At 44.3% G+C, this 22,711-nt stretch overlaps 1 protein-coding gene across 3 annotated transcripts in view; it reads right to left on the bottom strand.

The window, feature by feature from the left end:
• Positions 1–22,711, bottom strand: part of LOC132381142 (TBC1 domain family member 22B-like) — a 346,281-nt gene that overhangs the window by 255,501 nt on the left and 68,069 nt on the right. For 2 of the 3 annotated variants that reach the window (XM_059950412.1, XM_059950413.1), the window contains one exon: positions 5,650–5,829. The exons of the other annotated variant lie outside the window; for it this stretch is intronic. In XM_059950412.1, the coding sequence (XP_059806395.1) occupies positions 5,650–5,829 (180 nt within the window). The remainder of the gene's footprint in view (positions 1–5,649; positions 5,830–22,711) is intronic. 3 annotated transcript variants of the gene reach the window in all.

Raw genomic sequence — 22,711 nt, 5'->3', positions numbered from 1 at the left:
TCATCCTTCATGAACAGACTCCAACATGTTTCCAACCACTAAAATCAGACTGACTGGCCTATGATTTCCTTTCTTCAGGTTTCCTCCCTCCTTAAAGAGTGGAGTGACAGTTGTAATTTTCTAGTCCTCTGGAACCACTGCAGAATCTGGTGATTCTTGAAAGATCGTTACTAATGCCTCCTCAATCTCTTCAGCTACCTCTTTCAGACACCTGGGATGTAGTCCATGGTCCTCGTGACTCATCTATCTTCAGACCTTTCAGTTTCCAAAGCACCTTCTCCTTAGCAATAGCAATGACACTCACTTCTGCCGCCTGATACTCTCACATTTCTGGCATTCTGTTAGTGTCTTCCGCAGTGAAGGAGGATTCTGGTGTGTCAAACATCAATGGATACCCAGATGCTGCCTCTGACTAGCACACAAAGCATTTGTGTGGTTAGTCCAGGTGTATGACTAGGCAAACTCTTCACGACCTTCCATCCCAACTGTGATAGTAAGATGACTGAACATCAAGCATATATGGCTGAACTCTCTCTTAATTAATATGTATTGTCTGGCACCGTCGTAGCATGAATACAATATGCCATTTACTAAATTAACATGCTCCACTCATTCAGGAATTGAAAATGGAATTCAACATTTTGCAGTCATGAAACATTCCACTTTAGATTTAATGATGGAACACATGTACCTGATGAAGCAACTGAAAACAGAAGGGGATGTGACAATGTCCTGAATAACTCCTGCAACAATATTGTTGGGTTAAAATAACTGACTGCCAATAACCACAACTATATATCTTTATGTATGGCCTGAATCCAAGTTCAGTGTGTTTCTCCCTTGCTAATGATTGGTATCATTAGCACCAAGACACAATAATACTATACAGAATCAACTGATACCTTGATGTCAAGAGCAGCAACTCTCAAATCATCTGTGCAATTGAGCTATTTAGTCCACACAGTACACGGACCTCATTCATTTACGAACAGCATGGGAGACAGACGTTCCTGGATTTGGGGTCAGCATGTGACAAAAGCATTTCACTCTACTGAAAAAGCAGGTGGTGAGACTTCAGCAAGAATGCAAATATTTGTTACTACCGATTTGCTGCCTGATCTTAAAATGTTGGCAGTATCCAGGTGCTCTTAGCCTTTATTTCATTCACGTAGTCTAACATGGATTGGGTGATAACTGATTTCTATGATGATTAGGATGGAAGCAGCCAAGAGATAGCCATTCATCCCTTCAGATTTCACCCCAACCAACATTCAGCCTTTGTCAGAAACCTCTCCATATACATTATTATTTTTCCTTCCCTTCATCACTCACCAACATCTAGAAACATTGAGTTAAAAGGATGCTGAGGAAAGAGCAGTTTCTTTAAAAGTGTATCAAGGTTGAAGTTGCATGCCTGAGTCTACTACATGAAATGGGAAAACAGAGCATCAATGTAAAATTAGTTTATTCTTGCATGGCAGGCATCATTTTTTATATGCAAGCACCATTTTACAATTCAAAAGCAACACTAGAAAAACTGGAAGCATGAAAGAAAAAGTGTTAAATTCTTAGCAAGTCAAGGATCATTTATGGTGACAGAAAATTTTTGTTTCAGGTCAATCCCTTAAGTATTTTGAACATTTGGTTTTCTTTGCATAACTGACAAGAAATAAGGGTTTATAAATTAATGCTAATATACTAGCTTTTTTTTAAATGACAGGAGTTAAATTTTGAACATTAGTGAAATAAATAATTAGTTGAATATAAGGAAAAGGTACATGTTTGCAAAACAGCAAGTGAATAATTGGAAGATTTACAAGCCCAAAGATAACTCTCCTCTAAAAAAGGTCTGCAGAATATGGAAATACACTGAAATAAATTGGCACATAATGATTAAATACTGTTGCAGCAAATGAGAGCACACAAAAAGATTTTATTTAATTTATGAAATATCACGAGTATTATTCTTCAGGATAAATAACCTATTCAATGTATTTCATCTCACTATCCATGGATGGGTTATTATAGATTATATTCACAATAACCACTGATATCAGGGACTACTTAAGTCAAGTAGCAGTCATGAGCATAAAATATTCAAAACCATTTGGTGTACAGAAATCTTTCTTTACTGGAAGTGTAAAACACTATCTGCTTCAGTTAACATCTTACTGGTTTCAATACAACATGAGCCAATGCTACATTTGACATAGAGATGGCAAGACCCAGCTTTCCCATGCTTGCACCTTCTAAACGGTCATAAAGAAATTCAGTCATGTGGCAAGTTTTACATTTCAAGGATGCTTCATTCCAGATTTACAGACAGGGGAGAAAAATATACAAATGGTGCCTTATAATTACTTATTGAATAAGTATTACTCCAGAATGAACAAACAGATCAAATTTGTTGTATTATTGGCACCAAAGACATATCCTTACTGATCATTTCAAATAAGTTTCAATTGTGTTTCATCAGCATGCTAGCACCATCGTGTGTCACAATCCAGAATTACAGTTTATCCACAGGCTTGATCTACAGAAAGGTTATTTACAGCTGCAACAGCATGAGCAATCTAAGTTGAAATGTTTTGTGCCCTGAGAAAAATCCAAAGCAGATGGCAGAATCAAAAGCATTTCAAGAGCAACTAAGAATTCAGTTTCCTGATATTTTCTACAGTCATCAATCTTCGTCACAATTCTCACAAAAGCAAGTCATTCCTGACAAGTCTGCATTCAGTCATCCTTTTGTGCATGATTAGATTCAAGTAATTGAAACATGAAGCTAATAAGAGTTGAAGTGCAACAGCTGTGCTACACTAAGCAATACTCCCAAGCAAAAGTTCATTTAACCTCACATTCATTTAACCTCACATTGAGAAATATTTTGGTGCCAAGACTTGAGGGACTAAATTATGGTGAGAGGTTGGATAGTTTGGATTTTTATTCATTGGAGCATAGGTTTATAAAATCATGAGGGGTATAGTCAGGATCAATGCACAACCTTTTTTGAAGAACCAGACAGCAAAGGTTTAAGGAGAGAGAGAGAGAGAGATTTAATAGTATCCTGAGGAACAACCCTTTCATCCATTGATTGGTCTGTATATGGAACAAGCCACTAAAGGAAGTGGCTGAGATAGATACATTATTAGTCACCTGAGCAGGTTTAAGACATTAGAGCAGAATTATGCCATTGAGCCCATCTAGTCTGCTTCACCATTGCATCATGGCTGATCCAGGATCCCACTCAACTCATACACTACCCTGTTTGCCATATCCTTTGACACCCTGGCCGATCAGGAATCTATCAACTTCCATTATAAATAAACCCACAAATGTGACCTCCACCACAGTCTGCGGCAGAGCATTTCACAGATTCACTACTCCTCGGTCAAAAAAAATTCTTCCTTACCTTAATTTTGAGGCTGTACTAAATAACTCCACCATAGGAAACATCCTCTCCCCATCCACCCTACCAAGTCCTTTTCCTTTCAATGTTCGGTAGGTTTCAATGAGATCCCTAAGCATCTTCTAAATTCCAATTAGTACAGGCCCAAAGCTACCAAACACTCCTCATAGGTTAGCCCCTTCATTCCTGGAATCATCATCGTGAACCTCCTCTAGACTCTCTCCAAATGGCAACACATCCTTTGAGATATGAGGCCTAAAACTGCTGACAATACCCCAAGTGCAGCCTGACTAGTGTCCTATAAAGTCTCAGAATTATCACCTGGTTTTTATATTCTATTCCCCTTGAAATAAATGCCAACGTTGCACTTTCCTTCTTTACCATATACTCGACCTATAAATCTTGCAAGAGGATTCCCAAGTTCTTCTGCGCCTCTGATGTTTGAACCTTCTCCCCAGTTAGATAATAGTCTGCACTATTGTTCTTTACACCATAACGAAGGATCATACATTTCCCAACTCTGTATTCCATCTGCCACTTTTTTGCCCATTCTTCCAACTTGTCTAAGTCCTGCAGCAATCACATCACTTCCTCAGCACGACCTACCCCTCCACCTATCTTCGTATCATCCTCAAATTTTGGCACAAAGACATCAATTCCATTATCTAAATAACTGAACCAATGTGAAAAGCAGCGGTTCCAATATTGACCCGAGGAACACCACTAGTCACTGGAAGCCAACCAGAAAAGGCCACCTTTATTCCCACTCACTGCCTCCTGCCTGTCAGCCATCCCTCTATCTATGCAAGTATCTTTGCAGTAATGCCATAGGATTTCATCTTGTTACGCAGCCTCATGTGTGACAACTTATCAAATGCATTCTGAAAATCCAAGTAAATGACACCCACTGCCTCTCCTTTGTTCACCTTGTTTGTTACTTCCTCAAAGAAGTCCAACAGATTTGTCAGGCCAGATTTCCCTTCACAAAAACTATGCTGACTTCGATTTATTTTATCATTATCCTCCTAGTACCCCAAAAGCTCATCCTTAATAAGACTCCAACACTTACCCGGCCACTGAGGTTAGGCTAACTGGCCTACAATTTCCCTTTTGTCTTCCTCCCTTCTTAAAGAGTGTAGTGACATTTGAAATCTTCCAGTCCTCCACAGGATGTGCGTAGGAAAGGTTTAAAGAGATACTGAGGCAAACATAAACAAGTAGGACTTGGTTAAATGGAAATCTTGGTTGCCATTGGCCAGTTAGGCCAAAGGACCCATCTCCATGCTCCACAATTTCATGACATTCTTCTGGGAGATAAACACATCATGCTTGCCAGAATGAAGATGAGAAAAAAAAAAAGACCTTCCTCCCAATACTCTTAAGACAGATGACATTTTATTGAATAAATTCTTTAAAGTCTTATTTGGAGAGATGCCCAAACAAGACATATCAAGACCACCTTTGTAAGGCCAAGGGTAAGCGTCAGAGCTATCTGATCAAGTATACATGTTTATGACTGGTCCATTAATTCTGCAAGACAATTAATGATGGATAGGAAGAATTTTCCAGCCCCAAGAAAGCGAACAGAAAAGCTCCAGCAGGAAGAATAACAAGTAACTAAACAGCTTGATGTGAATCCAATATGTCAGGCTTCACTTAACCTTTAATCAGCTTGAAAAGACTCACAAGAAAATTAAGAACATTATGACTCAAATCTAACGCTAAGCCACTTCAATATTTACTGCTCGACTACCCAATGCAATGTAAACAAATCATCTGTAATGGATTGTATCAGTGCTTTGTATTATACTATGGTAATTTCAGCAAATATTACTTTCTTCTGGAGGTATACACTTCAGGGCAACAGGAACTTCTGGGAAAAATATTACAAATCTCAAACTCAAAGTAAAAAAAAAGTGTTTTAGACCTATCATCATAAATGATACAAAAATTTTTGGAAAGTTAAGTTTTAAAAGAAACATGTTGAGAGTTAACAGAAGTATATACTGTCTATTGGGGGTAGGGAATAAGAGCAACCAAGAAAGAGAGACAAAAGAGCTATGAGACTCAAAGAGAAATAGCAATAAACCTGGGAGAAAAAAGTAGTGAAATTAAAAATCTGTTGCTGAAGCATATAGAAAAAAATTGCAGCTTCTCACTCATCCAATGTTTTATATAGGCTAGTTCAAGGCACAAGATTCACAAATTGCAATGCAATGGGACCCGATTCTTTGTAAACTTACCCAAATCAGTATGTGCACTACTTAAAAGCTGCTTGAATTTCTCATGGCGAGATTTTTCTCTTATGGTCATTTGTGGTACTCCTGATGCATTCTGATCTGAAATTCTTGCAACTAATGGAATAAGAGGCCGCGAAGGGAGTGACTGTTGTTTCTGGAGTGTTACTCTGCCTAAAGAGACACCTGGAATAAAAATAAGGTCAGAGTTATTATCTCCCCTAAAACTTAATGAATTAAATCATTTTAGTCACAATAACATAAAAAGGCTGGTTCTATCTTTTCCTCTTCATAGATCTCCAATGAAAAATATTTACATTGCCACAGCAAAATGGAATTGACTTATTGTCACATGTACCAATGAACAGTGAAAAACCTATCTTGTTCATACAGATCATTCATTACACAGTACTTTGAGGCACAGTACAGTGGAAAAGTTTTGAGCAGATATAAATAGCCAGTGTTGTTATTTGTCAATGTGGAGCAGACAGCAAGTTTGTAAATCTGGTGAGAGCAAAGGATGTTAGCTCACCAAGCCTTGAATCCCCAAGCAAAGTAATTGGTTTGGTGATCATTACAAAATGTCTCTGACGCTTCATGCTTCCTCCCCTCTCCCAACCGCTCCTTCTCCTTGCCTCCTTCCCACTCTCAGTCCACAATAGAGACCCATATCAGAAGCAGCTTTGTCACTCACATGTCATGATTTTTTTTTGGGGTGGCAGCAGTACAGTGGAATACATAAAATTACTACAACACTATGCATAAGTCTTAGGTTTCCTCACTATATTTATGTGCTCAAGACTTTTGCACAGTACTGTAGTGGAAGGTAAAATGTTAACAAAATGCATAATGAAGTGTACAGAGAAAGTGCAGTGCAGGACAATCAGATGCAAGGTCAAAATGAGGTTGATTGTGAGGTCAGATCCAATATGAATAGTAACACAGAAAATACTCCATGTAGCATACTTGTCCAATCACAAACAAGGAACTGCAGATGCTGGAAATCCGTGCAGCACACAAAAAATGCTGGAGAATTTAAAAGGACAGGAAGCATCTAGGAAAATAAGTATAGTCGACGTTTCAGGCTGAAACCCTTCAGCAGGACTGGAGAAAAAAAGCTGAGGAGTAGATTTAAAAGGTAGGGGAAGGAGAGAGAGAAAAACACAAGGTATAGGTGAAACCTGAAGGGGAAGGGATGAAGTAAAGAGCTGGGAAGTATATTGGTGAAAGAGACACAAGGCCATGGAAGAAAGAAAAGGAGGGAGGGCACCAGAGGGAGGTGATGGGTGAGCAAGGAGATAAAGTGAGGGAGGGAAAAGGGGATGGGAAATGGTGAAGGAGGGGGGAGGGTGGGGGTCATTCTCAGAAGTTCAACAAATCAATGTTCCTGCCATCAGGTTGGAGGCTGCCCAAACGGAATACAAGGTATTGTTTCTCTAACCCAAGTGTGGCCTCATCACGACAGTGGAGCAAGTTACGAACAGACATATCAGAATGGGAATGGGAATGGGAAGTGGAATTAAAATGGGTGACCACTGGGAGATCCTGCTTTTTCTGGCGGACAGAGCACAGGTGCATGGCAAAGCGGTTTGTCAATCTACGTCAGGAGACCACACCAGGAGCGCCGGACACAGTATACGACCCCAACAGACTCACAGGTGAAGTGTCACCACACCAGGAAGGACTGTTTCGGGCCCTGCACGGTAGTGAAGGAGGAAGTGTAAGAACAGGTGTAGCACTTGTTCCACTTGGAAGGATAAGTGCCAGGAGGGAGGGACAAATGGACAAGGGAGTCACGTAAGGAGCAATCACTGCTGAAAGCAGAGTTGGGGGGGGGGGGAGGTGGAGGGAAGATGTGCTTGGTGGTGGGATCCTATTGGAGATGGCATAAGTTTCACAAAATTATGTGCTGGACACCGAGGCTGGTGGAGTGGTAGGTGAAGACAAGAGGAACTCTATACCTGGTAGGGTGGCAGGAGGATGGAGTAAAAGCAGACGAGTGTGAAGTGGAAGAGATGCTTTTGAGGGCAGTGTTGATGGTGGAGGTATTATCCATTCTGAAATGCTTCAGAGGGTCTGCATGTATATAGGCTGACCACCAATTTTCTGGAAAGTGATGGTTCAGCACCTCAATTCGCAAGAAATTGTGTTTACTGGCTGGCCACCAGATGGCACTGTGTATGATGAGCATAGTGTCATCTGTGGTGAGGCTCATTTTGACAAAAGAGCACACCATTTTTATTATTTACATTGCATTTGGTGGTACTCCCAAAATTTTGTGCTCATTTTTGCTTATTTTACATAAATTTAACCCTAGATAGGGCTTCGAAGATAAGTGCAAGTACCAGTGCTGGTGCTGAACATAAACATCAGTCCATATTGATCCAAGAGAAGGTTGAAATGCTGAAAAAGCTAGGACATAGTTGTTCCTGTGTGTAAGCTGAATCTATGTGAGTGGATGATTGTCAACAACGAAACACCTGCTATGCATCACTTTACAGACTGAAACTATAGACAGTGTTCTGAGTGCTGATAAAAACACTCCAAGTGATGAAGATGGCAGTGATGATGATGAAACTGATGAAATGGAAGGATTTACTATTGATAAGTTAATTGAGTTATTGGGTGACGTAATCAAAGAGTTTGAGAAATGTACCTTTGGGACAGAACAATGAATTTTTATTTGATGCAAGAAAAATTACACAGGAACAGATCAAATCAACTTGGCCTGGATGAAATGTTTATAAAGGTAACTGAGAAGCAACATTCTTTCAAAGCACAGTAATTAATACATTTACAATCAATTTTTGTTTAATTAATAATGCTCTAAGCTTCTACACTCCATTTTATCATTATTATTGCACAACCTCTTTTAATCCAGCAAAAACGTTAATCCGGCAAGGCTCAGAAACCGAGGGTGCAGAAAATCTGTGGTCAACCTGCAGTGTATCTCCTATCAATTAGTCATATTTTCATAATTTTAGCATCACTGGTCATTGTTAAAACTATTTCAAAATATCAAGTTCAATCCAGCAAGGCCCATGGATTAGATAGGTATGTAGCGGTGTGCTACATGCAGCGCTAAAATTACGACACGGAGTCACGGTAACTGCAGTCGAAGGAAAAACTTTATTCGAAATCCTCAGCCTCACTTTTAAGCCTCCCTCAACCTGCCCCCTGTGGCGCAGAGGCTCCAAAGCTCTGTGCTCGCAAACCCCCGTAGGCTATCTCCCTTAGCCGAAAAGCTGGCTAATTGTGAGCCGGTTCGGATGTGCCAGGAAATGGGTCGCCACATAACCCCAATCCCAGAACCGGCGATACACCCCCCAATGTCCACAGTCTGGGCCGGAACCTGCTTCGGAGGTCGGCCTCTGTGCCGAGGTGCCGGAAACTCTTCCGGTTGTGCCAGGTCCACATGGGCCGGTTTGAGTCGGTCCACCGTGAAAACCTCCTCTTTCCCCCCAACGTCCAGCATGAACGTGGACCCGTTGTTCCGGAGCACCATAAACGACCCCTCGTATGGCCGCTGCAGCAGTGGCCGATGCCCGCCCCTTCATACAAACACAAACTTACAGTTCTGCAGGTCTTTGGGTACGCAGGTCGGGTTCCGCCCGTGCTGTGAAGTGGGTATGGGGGCCAGGTTACCGAGCTTCTCGCGTAGTCTGCCCAGGACTGCTGCAGGATCTTCCTCTTGCCCCCGTGGGGCTGGCAGGAACTCCCCGGGGACCACCAGGGGCGCACCGTATACCAACTCGGCCGACGAGGCTTGCAGGTCGTCTTTGGGTGCTGTGCGGACGCCGAGTAGGACCCAGGGAAGCTCGTCCGCCCAGTTGGCTCCTCGCAGGCGGGCCATGAGGGCCGACTTCAGGTGACGGTGGAAACGCTCCACTAGCCCGTTCGACTGTGGGTGGTAGGCAGTTGTGTGGTGCAGCTGAGTCCCCAAAAGGCTGGCCATAGCTGACCACAGGCTGGAGGTGAACTGGGCGCCTCTGTTAGAGGTAATGTGGGCCGGTACACCAAAGCGAGATATCCAGGTGGTGATCAGGGCTCGGGCACAAGATTCGGAGGTGGTGCCAGTGAGCGGGACCGCTTCTGGCCATCTTGTGAACCGGTCCACAATAGTCAGGAGGTGCCGCGCTCCGCGCAACACCGGCAGAGGACCCACGATATCCACATGAATGTGGTCGAAACGCCGGTGGGCGGGATGGAACTGCTGCAGTGGGGCTTTGGTGTGCTGCTGCACCTTGGCCGTCTGGCAGTGCATGCACGTTTTGGCCCATTCACCGACCTGTTTGCGGAGTCCGTGCCAAACGAACCTGCTGGAAATCATCCGGACAGTCGTCCGGATGGAGGGATGCGCCAAGTTATGAATGGAGTCGAAAACACGGCACCGCCAGGCTGTCGGGACGACGGGACGGGGCTGGCCGGTGGCGACGTCACAGAGTAGGGTCCTCTCACCCGGGCCTACGGGGAGGTCCTGGAGCTGCAAACTGGAGACTGCGGTTCTGTAACTCGGAATCTCCTCATCTGCCTCAAAGTCTACCCCTTGGGAAAGGGCATGAACGGTAGGGCGAGAGAGCGCATCGGCCACGACATTGTCCTTACCCGAGACGTGCCGGACATCCGTCGTGTATTCAGAGATGTAGGACAGGTGGCGTTGCTGGCGGGACGACCAGGGGTCGGACGCTTTCGTAAACGCAAAGGTAAGCGGTTTGTGGTCCGTGAACGCGGTGAAGGGCCGACCTTCTAGGAAGTACCTGAAATGCCGGACTGCCAGGTAGAGCGCCAACAGTTCCCGGTCAAAAGCACTGTACTTGAGCTCGGGCGGCCGCAGGTGTTTGCTGAAAAACGCCAGGGGTTGCCAGCGACCTGCGATGAGTTGCTCCAGCACCCCACCGACTGCCGTGTTAGATGCGTCCACTGTGAGGGCGGTAGGGGCATCCATTCTGGGATGTACCAGCATTGCGGCGTTCGCCAAAGCTTCCTTCGTTTGAACGAAAGCGGCGGCGGACTCCTCGTCCCAGGTAATGTCCTTGCTCGGACCCGACATCAGGGCGAACAAGGGGCGCATGATCCGGGCAGCTGAAGGGAGGAAGCTGTGGTAGAAATTGACCATACCTACGAATTCCTTAAGGCCTTTGATCGTGGTGGGTCGGGGGAAGTGGCGGACCGCATCTACCTTAGTGGGCAGAGGGGTTGCCCCGACTTTAGTAATCCTGTGGCCCAGGAACTCAATGGTATCGAGTCCGAACTGGCATTTGGCGGGGTTGATTGTAAGACAGTACTCACTCAGTCGCGCGCAGAGTTGACGGAGGTGGGACAGATGCTCCTGACGACTGCTGCTGGCTATGAGGATGTCGTCCAAATAGATGAAAGCGAAGTCCAGGTTCCGTCCCACTGCGTCCATTAACCGCTGGAACGTCAGTGCGGCATTCTTCAGGCCGAACGGCATGTGGAGGAAGTCGAAAAGGCCAAACGGGGTGATGAGAACCGTTTTGGGGACGTCGTCAGGATGCATCGGGATTTGATGGTACCCTCGGACGAGGTCTACCTTGGAGAAGATCCGTGCGCCGTGCAGGTTTGCTGCAAAGTCCTGAATGTGCGGCACAGGGTAGCGGTCCGGTGTGGTAGTCTCGTTCAGCCTGCAGTAGTCGCCGCACGGTCTCCAGCCTCCCGTCGCTTTGGGCACCATGTGCAGGGGGGAGGCCCATGGGCTGTCGGACCGCCGGATGATCCCCAATTCCTCCATCCTCTGGAACTCCTCCTTCGCCAGTCGGAGCTTGTCCAGGGGAAGCCGCCGAGCGCGGGCGTGGAGGGGTGGTCCCTGGGTCGGGATGTGGTGCTGTATGCCGTGTCGGGGCATGGCCGCTGTGAACTGCGGTGCCAGAACCGATGGGAAATCCACCAGGACCCTGGTGAAGTCGTTGTCGGACGGCGTGATGGAGCCGAGGTGAGGGGCTGGCAACTGGGCTGCACCCAGGGAGAACGTCTGAAAGGTCTCAGCGTGTACCAGTCTCTTCCTGGGCAGGTCGACCAGTAGGCTGTGAGCCCGCAAAAAATCCGCACTCAAAAGCGGTTGGGCTACGGCGGCCAGTGTAAAGTCCCACGTGAACTGGCTGGAGCCGAACTGTAGCTGCACCTGACGGGTGCCATAGGTCCTTACTGTGCTGCCGTTCACGGCCCTCGGGGAGGCCTCGGTGCCCTGCTGCGGGTGTCATAACTCGTCGGAGGTAAAACGCTGATCTCGGCACCAGTATCGACCAAAAACCGGCGTCCCGACCTTCTATCCCACAGATACAGGAGGCTATCCCGATGGCGTTTCCCGGGAACTTGCAGGGCGGGCGACAACGGTGGGCTTCTGTGCCCCAAAGCTGGTGGTAGAAGCACCAGTGTTCATTGGGCCGGGGGTTGGCGGGCTCTGCGGCCGGGCCTGGACTGGTTTGCTGCTGGGAGCGTGGCTGGGAGATCTGTGCGATGGACGCCCAGCTCACCTTTTTGGCGTTCCACAGCAAGTCCGCCCGGGCTGCCACCTTCCGGGGGTCACTGAAATCCACGTCAGACAGCAGCAGGCGTATGTCCTCGGGCAGCTGCTCCAGGAATGCCTGCTCAAACATGAGGGAGGGCTTGTGTCCTCCGGCCAGAGACAACATCGCATTCATTAAAGCCGATGGAGGTCTGTCTCCCAAGCCATCCAGGTGCAGTAAACGGGTAGCCCGCTCGCGCCGTGAGAGTCCAAAAGTCCTGAGGAGCTGGGCTTTGAATTCCGTGTACTTGCCATCTGCCGGGGGTGACTGTACGAACTCCGCGACCTGGGCCGCTGTGTCCTGGTCGAGGGAGCTCACCACGTAGTAGTAGCGGGTGTCTTCTGAGGTGATCTGGCGAACGTGGAATTGGGCTTCGGCTTGCTGGAACCATAGGTTCGGTCGCTGTGTCCAGAAACCCGGCAGTTTCAACGAAACCGCATGAACAGAGGTGGCGTCGGTCATTTCTGGTCCAAAAATCATTTGGACCGTCGGGGTCACCAATTGTAGCGGTGTGCTACATGCAGCGCTAAAATTACGACACGGAGTCGGTAACTGCAGTCGAAGGAAAAACTTTATTCGAAATCCTCAGCCTCACTTTTAAGCCTCCCTCAACCTGCCCCCCCCGTGGCGCAGAGGCTCCAAAGCTCTGTGCTCGCAAACCCCCGTAGGCTATCTCCCTTAGCCGGAAAGCTGGCTAATTGTGAGCTGGTTCGGATGTGCCAGGAAATGGGTCGCCACAGGTATCTATAATTTCTGCTCTTCAATTTACCAGATATTTAATATTGCCATCAAATCACTTTAATTTCAGAGAGCATTGGATCATCAATTAAGTCAGTGTTATTAAACATTAAATGAGATTAAACATTTTTCAATATCAGCAGTATAATTATAAACTTCATTTCTAACTTAGAACATAGAACAGTAGAGCTCAGCACAGGAATTGGCCCTTTGGCCCACAGCATTGTGCCAAATCCAATTAATTAGTAATCAAGTAGCCAACTAAACTAATCCCTTATGTCCACAGATGTCCATATCAATCCATTTTCTTCACATTCCTGTGCCTATCTAAACGTCTGGTAGAAGTCCTTTGTATATATGCCTCTACTATCACCCCTGGCAGTACATTACAAGAACTTAACACTGTAAAAAAAACTTTGAAATTACCCTCTCACTTTAAATGCATGCCCACTAGTTGAAAACATTTTAACCATGAAAAAAAGATATTGTCTGTCTCGCTATGCCTCTTAATCTTATAAACCTCTGTCTGATCATCCCCATCCCAACCCCACCTTCAGCTTCCACCGCTCCAGAGAATACCACCCAAGTTTGCCCAAGCTCTTTATGGAGCATATCCTCTAATCCAGGATACATCCTGGTAAACCTCTTCTGCGCCCCCTCCAAAGCTTCAACATGCTTCCTATAATGGGGTGACCAGAAATGAAGGCAATTCTCCAGGTGCAGCCTGACTAGTGTTTTATAAAACCATAACATAACTTCCTAACTTTTGAACTCAATGTTTCAACTAATAAAGGCAAGCATGCCATATGCCTTCAAAACCACACTACCAACCCGTGTAGCAAATTTCAGGGAGCTATTAACATGAACCTCAAGATCCCTCTGCGCATCAATACTGTTCAGGATCTTGTGCTTACAGTGCTTTACATTTGATCTACTAAGGTGATACACTTCATTTGGCTGGGTTAAATTCCATCTGCCAATTCTCCACCCATATCTGCGACTGATCTTTCTCTCATTGCATTCTTTGCCAGTCTTACACTATCCACAATAAAAAATAATCATGTCATCTGCAAATTTACTAAACCACCTATCTACATTTTCATTCAGATCATTTATATACATAACAAACAGCAGAGGCCCTAGTACAGATACCTGCAATTAATCACAGACCTCCAGCTAGAATAATCCCTTCAACCACTGTCTTCCAAGGGTAAGCCAGTTCTAAATCCAAATGGCCAATTTGGCATAGATTCCATGCATCTTAATCTTCTGGACAACACACACAAAATGCTAGAGGAACTCAGCTGGCCAGTCAGCATCCATGGAAAGGAATAAACAGTTGACATTTCCAACTAAGACCCTTCGTCAGGATTGGAAGAAAAGATGAGAAGTCAGAGTAAGATGATGCGAGAAGTGGAGGAAGAAGTACAAGGTGGTTGGTGATAGATGAAACCAGGAGAAGGGAGGGGTGAAGTAAATAGCTGGTAAGTTGGTGAAAGAGATAAAGGACTGGAGAAGGTAGAATCTGATAGGAGAGGGTAGAAGACCATAGAAGTAAGTGGAGAAGGAAAAGTAAGGGAGGTGATGGGCAGGTAAGGAAAAAGGTTGGGGGGGGGGGGGTAGAATAAAAACAGGAAAGCGGAATGATGAAGGGAGGCAATTACTGGAAGTCAAGAAATCGATTCCCAGCTCTACTTCACCCATCACCTAACCCTTTGTACTTCATCCTACCCTTCCCCCACCACCTTACTCTGACCTCATTTTTTTTTTACCCAGTCCTGATGAAGGATTTTGGACCAAAACAGCAACAATTTATTCCATTACATAGATGCTGTCTGGCCTGCTGAGCTCCCCAGCTTTGTGCTTGTGTTGCCTTGGATTTCTAGCATCTGTAGATTTTCTCGTGGTTGTTAACCTTCTGGATGAGCCTCCCATGATGGGCCTTGTCAAACACCTTATTAAATTCCATGTTGACAACATACACAGCTCCACCTTCATTGATCATTCTTGTCACCTTGCCAAAAACCTCAAGCAGGTTAGTAAGACACGGCTTGCCCTGCACAAAGCCATACTGGCTCTCCCTAATTAGGTTGTGGTTTTCCAAATGCTCATAAATCCTATCCCAAAGAACTCTCTCCAATAACTTATCTACCACTGACATAAGACTCACCAGTCTGTAGTTTCTAGGATTATCCCTTGTTCCCTTCTTGAAGAATGGAACAAGGTACCTCACCTCTGGCTAGAGAGGACAAAACAATACTGATCAAGGCCCCAGTAATTTCTTCTCTTGCCTCTCTCAATAACCCATCAAACCCTGGGGATTTATCCACCTTAATGCTCTTTAAAAGACACAACACTACCTCTTCCTTGAAGTGTCCTGGCATAGCAATACATTCAACACTGTTCTCGTATTCTCCACATCCTTCTCCTTGGAAGTACTGATACGAAGCATTCGTTAAGGATCTCACCCACATCCTCTGTATCCAGGCAAATGATCCCCCTTTATCCTCGAGTGGTCCTTCTTCCTCTCTAGTTATCCTCTTGCTCTTGATGCCTTGGGATTCTATTTAATCCTAATTGCCAAGGACATTCCATGGCCTCTCCAGGATGCATCTAATAAATTCTGCCTCATCTAAGCCTCTTGCACTCAGAAGATCCCAGTTTATATTAGGGAAGTTGAAAATGCACATGACAAAAATCCTATTGTTTTTACACATTTCCTTAATTGGCCAGTATGTCTGTTCCTTGTGTTCCAGTGGCTATTGCAGGTTGGGAGGGAGGGGGTTTGTAATATGATCCCTGAATGACTGAATCCTCCCAGTTTTGAGTTCTAGCCATATAGACTCAGTGGATGCCCCTCTATTATGTCATTGAAAGCAGCTGTGACATTGCCCGATTAGTACTGCAACTACACCACTTTATTTACCTCCCTCTCGATCTTTCAAAACCCTAGGACATTAAGCACTCATTCCTGTCTCTCTCAACCAAGTCTTCGTAATTGCCACAACATCATTGTTCCATGCTCTGGGTTCATCTCCTTTGCCCCACAATACTCCTAGCATTAAAATATGCACATATCAAGCTATCCGTCCTATCTTATCTATTACATTGCTCCTGTTTTATTGGCCCTGACATGTACCTTCCTTTCCATCCTTCCACTTTCTGATTTGGTCCTCTGGTTTCCATTCCCCTGCAAACCAGTTTAAATCCTCCCAGATATCACTAGCAAAACTCCCAGCTAAGATACTGGTTCTGCTCTAGTTTAGGTGTAACCAGTTCCTCTTTTACAGGCCTTCAATTGGTGTGTTTCAATCATTGTGAGCTGGCACTTGTATGGATGCAGCAAAGTAAGGTTTTAAAAAAATGTTTGGCATTTCGGTACTTTTTGGCTGGTAATAATCATAACGATCTATTAGCCACATGGCAAAAGTCAATAAAAAGGGGAAAGCAGAGTGGTCATTGCAGGAATGGATAGTGGGTGGTCTGGCTTTGCAACAACATTCTTAAGAGACAACAGACAGAGGTTCTAAGTAAGTTTCTAGTAATTTTTTTCTCTATCTTTATCTATTAGTAGATAGCTAGTGAAGTGAGAATGGGACCTAGACGTGGGAACTCTTGGAGGCCTTCAGTCTCCCTGATATCCTCATCTGCATGAAGTTCATCAGGCTGCAGCTCCTTAGAGATCATTTTAAGGGACCAGAGCTGAACCTAGATGACCTTTGGCTCATACGGGAGAATGAGGAGGTAAAAGATAGGAGCTGTATGTAGATTATCACCCCTAGGTTGCAGGAGACAGGGAGCTGGGTGATTGTCAGGAGAGGGAAGGGAATAGGCAGCCAGTGAAGAATAGCCCTGTGGCTATTCCCCTCAACAAAAGTTTACCACTTCGCACATTGTTGGGGTGGGCAAACTATCCAGGGGGAAGTTGCAGTGACGAGGTCTCTGGCACTGAGTCTAGCTTCATGGCTCAGAAGGGAAGAGGGAAGGAGTGCAGTATTGATAGGGGATTCCATAGTTAAAAAAGCAGACAGGAGATTCTGTGTACATAAAAGAGATATCTAGATGGTATTTTGCCTCCCAGGTGCCTGGGTCAGGGATGTCTCAGACCAGGACCAGAGCATTCTAAAGGGAGAGGGTGAGCAACCAGAAGTGGTACATTTCAGTACAAATGATATAGATAGGAAAAGCGAAGAGATAACTGTAGAGAGAATCTAAGGAGTTAGATAGAAAGCTCAAAAGCAGGATCTCTGGATTGCTGCCTGTACCATGTACCAATGAGGGTAATAATAGGATGACTTGGCAGATATAAACGTGGCTGAGGCAGGGGGAAGGCTTTTCAGATTTTAGGAACATTGGGATTCTTCTGGGGAAAGTATGACCTGTACAAAAAGGACAGGTAACACCTCAATCCAAAGGGGATTTATATCCACAAGGGCAAGTTTGCCAGAGCTGTTGCGGAGGGTTTAAAATAATTTGGCATGGGGATGGGAGCCAGAGTGATAGGGCAGTTGGTATTCAAGTAGATGTATGCAGTGAGGCGGTGAGGGAGGACTGGCAGAAGATAGGGCAAAATTACTGTTAGTGGAATGAGTTGAAGTGTAACATAGGGCAAAATCACAAAGCCTGATGAATGCGGGACTGAAAGTCTTATATTTGAATGCACACAGTGTACACACTAAGGTACAATCACAAACATGAGAAAATCTGCAGGTGCCGGAAATCCAAGCAACACACACAATATAATGATGAAAGGTTTCAGCCCGAAACATCAACTGTATTCTTTTCTATTTATGCTGCCGAGCCTGCTGAGTTCCTCCAGAATTTTGCATTGTATAAATTAAGGTATATGATCCTTTAGTACAGTTAGATTGGCAAGTATGACATTATGAGCATCACTCATATGAGTCATGGCTGAAAGAAAATCATAATTGGGTGCTTAACAACCAAGGACACATTATATTGAAAGGACATGCAAGTAAGCAGAGAGGTTGCGAGGCCTCTGTTGGTAAAAAAAAATATCGAATTAAATTTTTTGAAAAAGGTAATGTAGGATAAGAAGAAGATGTAAGATCCATGTGGTTAGAAATACAAAATGGCAAGGATGAAAAGACCCTGATGAGAGTATATACAAGCCCCCAAAGAGTAGCCAAAGGCATGGCATACGTTACAATGGGAGATACAACACACGTGCAAAAAAGGCAATGTCATAATAGTCATGGGGGATTTCAATATGCAGACAAATTGAGACAATCAGGTAGGTGTTGGATCCCAAGAGGGGAAATTTTAGAGCAGATGGCTTTTAGAGAAGATTGTGGTTGAGACTACTAGGGGAAAGGCAGTTCTGAATTGGGTGTTAAGTAACCAACAAGATTTGATCAGAGAACTTAAGGTAAAAGAACCCTTCAGAGACAATGATCATAACATGGTAGAATTCTTCCTGCAGTTTGAGAGGGAGAAGCTAACCCAGTTGTATCAGCATTACAGTGGAGTAAAGGGAATTACAGAGGCATTAGAGGGGAGCTGGCCAAAGTTAATCAGAAGAGGACACTACCAGGAATGATGCAGAACAGCTGAAACATGCTGTAAGGTTTCACTGCTAATGTAATGTTTTCTCTGTAGCAGCAATGTTTGGGTTATGACGAGTGATAACTGAGGCTTTGGAATGTGTGCTATTCAATGACAGGCATATTGTTTCCTTCTTGTGGATCTGAGAGAATGTATTCGCGGTCTTCGTTAGGCGAGAGATGAAGAGGGAAGATACTAGTGGAGAGCACTAGTAGACCGCTGGGCGGAGTGGACGCAGCGAGGGTCCAAGGGTCGGCGACGCTCGGAGGACGTCAATGGGGAACAAGTGGACAGAAACATGAGTTCCAACGTTGCACATTAGACTGTTTTATGAGAATGGGCCCTTCTTTTTTCCTATTTTTGATTCTTTACTAACCCTATAGTCAAATTAAAATTTATAAAGCTCAATTGTTTAATTACGTAATGTGTACTGTTTGCCATTTTGTGGTATTGATTTGTAACAGGGGAACACATCACGCAGCATCCACCCAAACAAGATTTCTCAGGTTTGGCCAGGCCGGAGGCTGTCTGCCACTGTAGCCAAACCCAAGGATTACTCAGCAATGGCTGGAGTTTCTGGGAGCAATTCAGAAGACACAGTAGAGATACATCACAAAGATAAAGTATTCTAAAGGGAGGATGATGCAACCATGGCTGATGAGTGAAGGCAAAGACAACTTAAAAGCAAAAGATGGGACATATGGAGATGGGGAGAGAAGTCCTATGTGGTGGGAGTCTTGGACCAGAAGGCACAGCCTCAGAATAGAGGAGCATCTATTTAGAAAAGATATGGAGGAATTTCTTTAGCCAGAGAGTAGTGTATCAGTGGAATTCGTTGCCCCAGATGGGCTGAATGATCCAATTCTGCTCCTGTCTTATGGTCCTACAGATGACCCCTGCCCCAAATAAGATTCCCATTATCCAAGAACATGAAACCCTGTCTCCTACATCAGATCCTCCACCACTCATTCAACTGTACTATCATGCTATCTCTGCACATGCCATTGGAGCAATCCAGAGATTACTACTTTGGAAGTCCTGCTCTTCAGCATTTTTCCTATCTCCCTATATTTACTGTCCAGGAACTCTGCCCCCTTTCTATCCATATCTTAGGTGTCAATTTGCACCACAACTTCAGGCTGCTCACCCTCCCCCCTTGAGATTATTCTGCAGTCACTCTGAGACATCCTGGACCTAGCACCTAGGGAGACAACACACCACCCTGATGCCTCTGTCATGGCCACAAAATCTCTTGACTGTCCCCTTAAATACTGAATCTTGTATCACTATCACTCTGCCTAACTTTACCCTTCCCTGCTGAGCCTCAGATAGCCACACTGCCACTGGCCTGGCTGCACCTGATGCACCCTAGTAAGTCACCCTGCAAAATCCAAAGGGGTATACTTGTTACTAAGGGGAATGGCCACAGGGGAACCCTGCACTAAACCCGCTTACCACCATCATTTCTCCTGATGACCACCCATTCACTGGGGAGCCTCCACATCTCAGTACAAGTCTCATCTATGAAGTCTTCAGCTCTAGCTCTAGTTTCTTGACCTTGTCGGTCAGAAGCTGAAGTTGGGTGTGCTTTCTGCAGATGTAGTTATCAGGGAGACCATTAGATACCCTGCAATCCCACATCTTACAGAAGTATTCCACTGCCTTAACAACCATCCTTTCTGCACTTGTTATACCTTTGGGTCTTGCTTCTTAAGTTTAAGTTCTACAATCAGTTAGATGATTCCAAAAGACTCAGCACCCTTAAGACGCCACCTGTTCTCTCCAAAGCCTGTTAAGCCAAAGCCTCCCATTCTAGTAACCCTGGCCCACCCACATAATGGCCACTCTGCTTACATCTCACTACTTTTTATTGACCCTTGATCAGGACTTAACCCGCATCGCTGAAGAGGTGAAACAGAACGTGAACTGCTGCACTACTGATGAAAGATACTTAATCTACTAGTCTGTACAATTACAGGGCCGCTAATTCAGCCCACATCATGGATATCCACAGATCCAGAGAGGAGAAATGGAAAAATTTCTGCAACTTTTAAGGCTAGAAACAACAAACATGTATTGATACAGCACATATCACACAAGACTGCACAGGATGCCAAAATAACATATGGTAGAGTGGATAAATGTAGGTTTCAGGATGTTTTCTAAGAGAGGAGGTAGAGTGGCTGAGAGCTTGAGGGAAGCAGGTTCAAAAGTAGAAGGGTTTAAATAAGGATATGACCATTAATAATAATGTAAAACTCAGGAAATAATATCTGTTCCCTCAGAGACTCTGGCCAAATGATACACACTAATGCAGCTGGTCATAATTGCCCTCCTTAGTCACTTAAGCAGACAACTCAGTTCAGTAATTAAGGATGAATAACTACTGGCATAGCCAGTAAATGAATTTTTAAAAAAATAATCCTGCCTACCATAGCCAATGTTCCTCCATACACTGTTCATTTGCATCAGAAATATATACTAGATTTCCTGATGATATATAAATATCTGACAGTTCAGCCCAACAGGACTCTCCATCACATCTTTAAATCACTATATTTTCTTCTCACAGCATCTTTATATAATCCATCTCCCAATTCAATCAACCTCATAAACGAATCACTCACAGATCTCATGCTAAAATGCCAACTATCTCTTCTTCTTGGGTACTTTTACCCTCCATTCTAATACAACCACAAAGCATCAATCTGCCAAAGGATTAAAAATATCCCTAAACATTGCCAAAGTAACAAGTCTATGTGTTGACCAACGCACACCAGACCATCTCATGATCTTTTAAGTTGTCTCCCACTAGAAGCTGATCTCATTTCCCTTCATAGTAGTTGCTGTTTATACAGCTCCTCTTGTGATTTCAAAACCAATTATTGTTTGCAGGCTGCATTTGAAAAGGCTGGTTCTTGTTTGAATTAATGGTTACTATATTTTTATACATTTTTATTGTCTGAATATGGCTGCTATTTCCTCCAGTAGGAAAGGCACAAAAATATTCACTGGGTGAGGATCCTACCTGCCCATTACATAATGTGGTTAAATGCTACAGAAAAAAGTCCCATTTTCAAAGGACTGCCAAAAGAGTATGCTAACAGCAGATGGTGAATGAACCAGCATAAAGCCAACAACATCTCCTCACAAATCTCAGTTACAAGTTACAACACTGACAGGTGATCACTGCATAGTCCCTAAAGAAACAAAGTTCCATCAAATTGTGTTGCACTACTATCACCGAAATAAGATATATTCAAACTATGCCAATCGTGCGGCAGTGTGGACTATCAGCAGAATTATATTCTGTCATATGTGGCCAGTGTATCATGGCTCAGTACATCACTAATTCAATAGTAACAATAAATTCAGAGGACCACTGTGGGAAAGCATGCCAGTAGCAGCATCCATTATGGCTAGGCTGCAACACAGGACAGCATGTGTGCAAAATAGCAATCACAACATGCAACTAACAGAGCTAATCTACCTCACAGTCAGAGGAACTCAAAAGATCTACTATACTGTTGCGAATGTTAGTGGGCAATTAATCATTTAATAAGAGGAAAAGATTCTACCAACACAAATGCCAAAGGCTGAAGGAGTCAAACATTTTCCACCAAAATGACAAGTCCATTATTCACCTTGGCTTTCTCCCAGCATCACAGGTATTGTGATAGCCCCTTCAACCGATTTTAATTCAATACGTGCTGAGACATCCCTGCCATAATGCAAATAGTTGCACTCCAGAATTAGATGCAGCTCCTATGAAACAATTCCAGTACAGTTTAAAATTGGCATCCACCCAACAATGTGGAATATTGCCCGGGTATGTCATATTGATGTCAATCAGGTCAAACCCAATTCACTAAATTACCATCCAACCAAATCTCAATCAGTAAAATACACTAAATGGCCACTTTACTCAGTACTTCCTGTACCTAATAAAGTGGAAATTGAGTGCATGTTCGTGTTCCTCTGCTGCCACTCACCCATCTACTTCAAGGTTTGACATGCTGTGTGTTCAAAAATGTTCTTCTGCACACCGCTGTGTGTTCAAAGATGTTCTTCTGCACACCACTGTGTAATACATGGTTATTTGAGTTACTGTCACCTTCCCGTCAGCTTGAACCAGTCTGGCCATTCTACTCTGACCTCTCTCATTAACAAGGCTTTTTCACACATAGAACTGCCACTCAATGGATACTTTTTTTTTGTTTCTTGTGCCATTCTCTATAAAC

This window comes from Hypanus sabinus, chromosome 25, assembly GCF_030144855.1.
Source record: "Hypanus sabinus isolate sHypSab1 chromosome 25, sHypSab1.hap1, whole genome shotgun sequence".
Taxonomy (NCBI): domain Eukaryota; kingdom Metazoa; phylum Chordata; class Chondrichthyes; order Myliobatiformes; family Dasyatidae; genus Hypanus; species Hypanus sabinus.
This window is presented reverse-complemented; position numbering and strand designations above follow the sequence as displayed.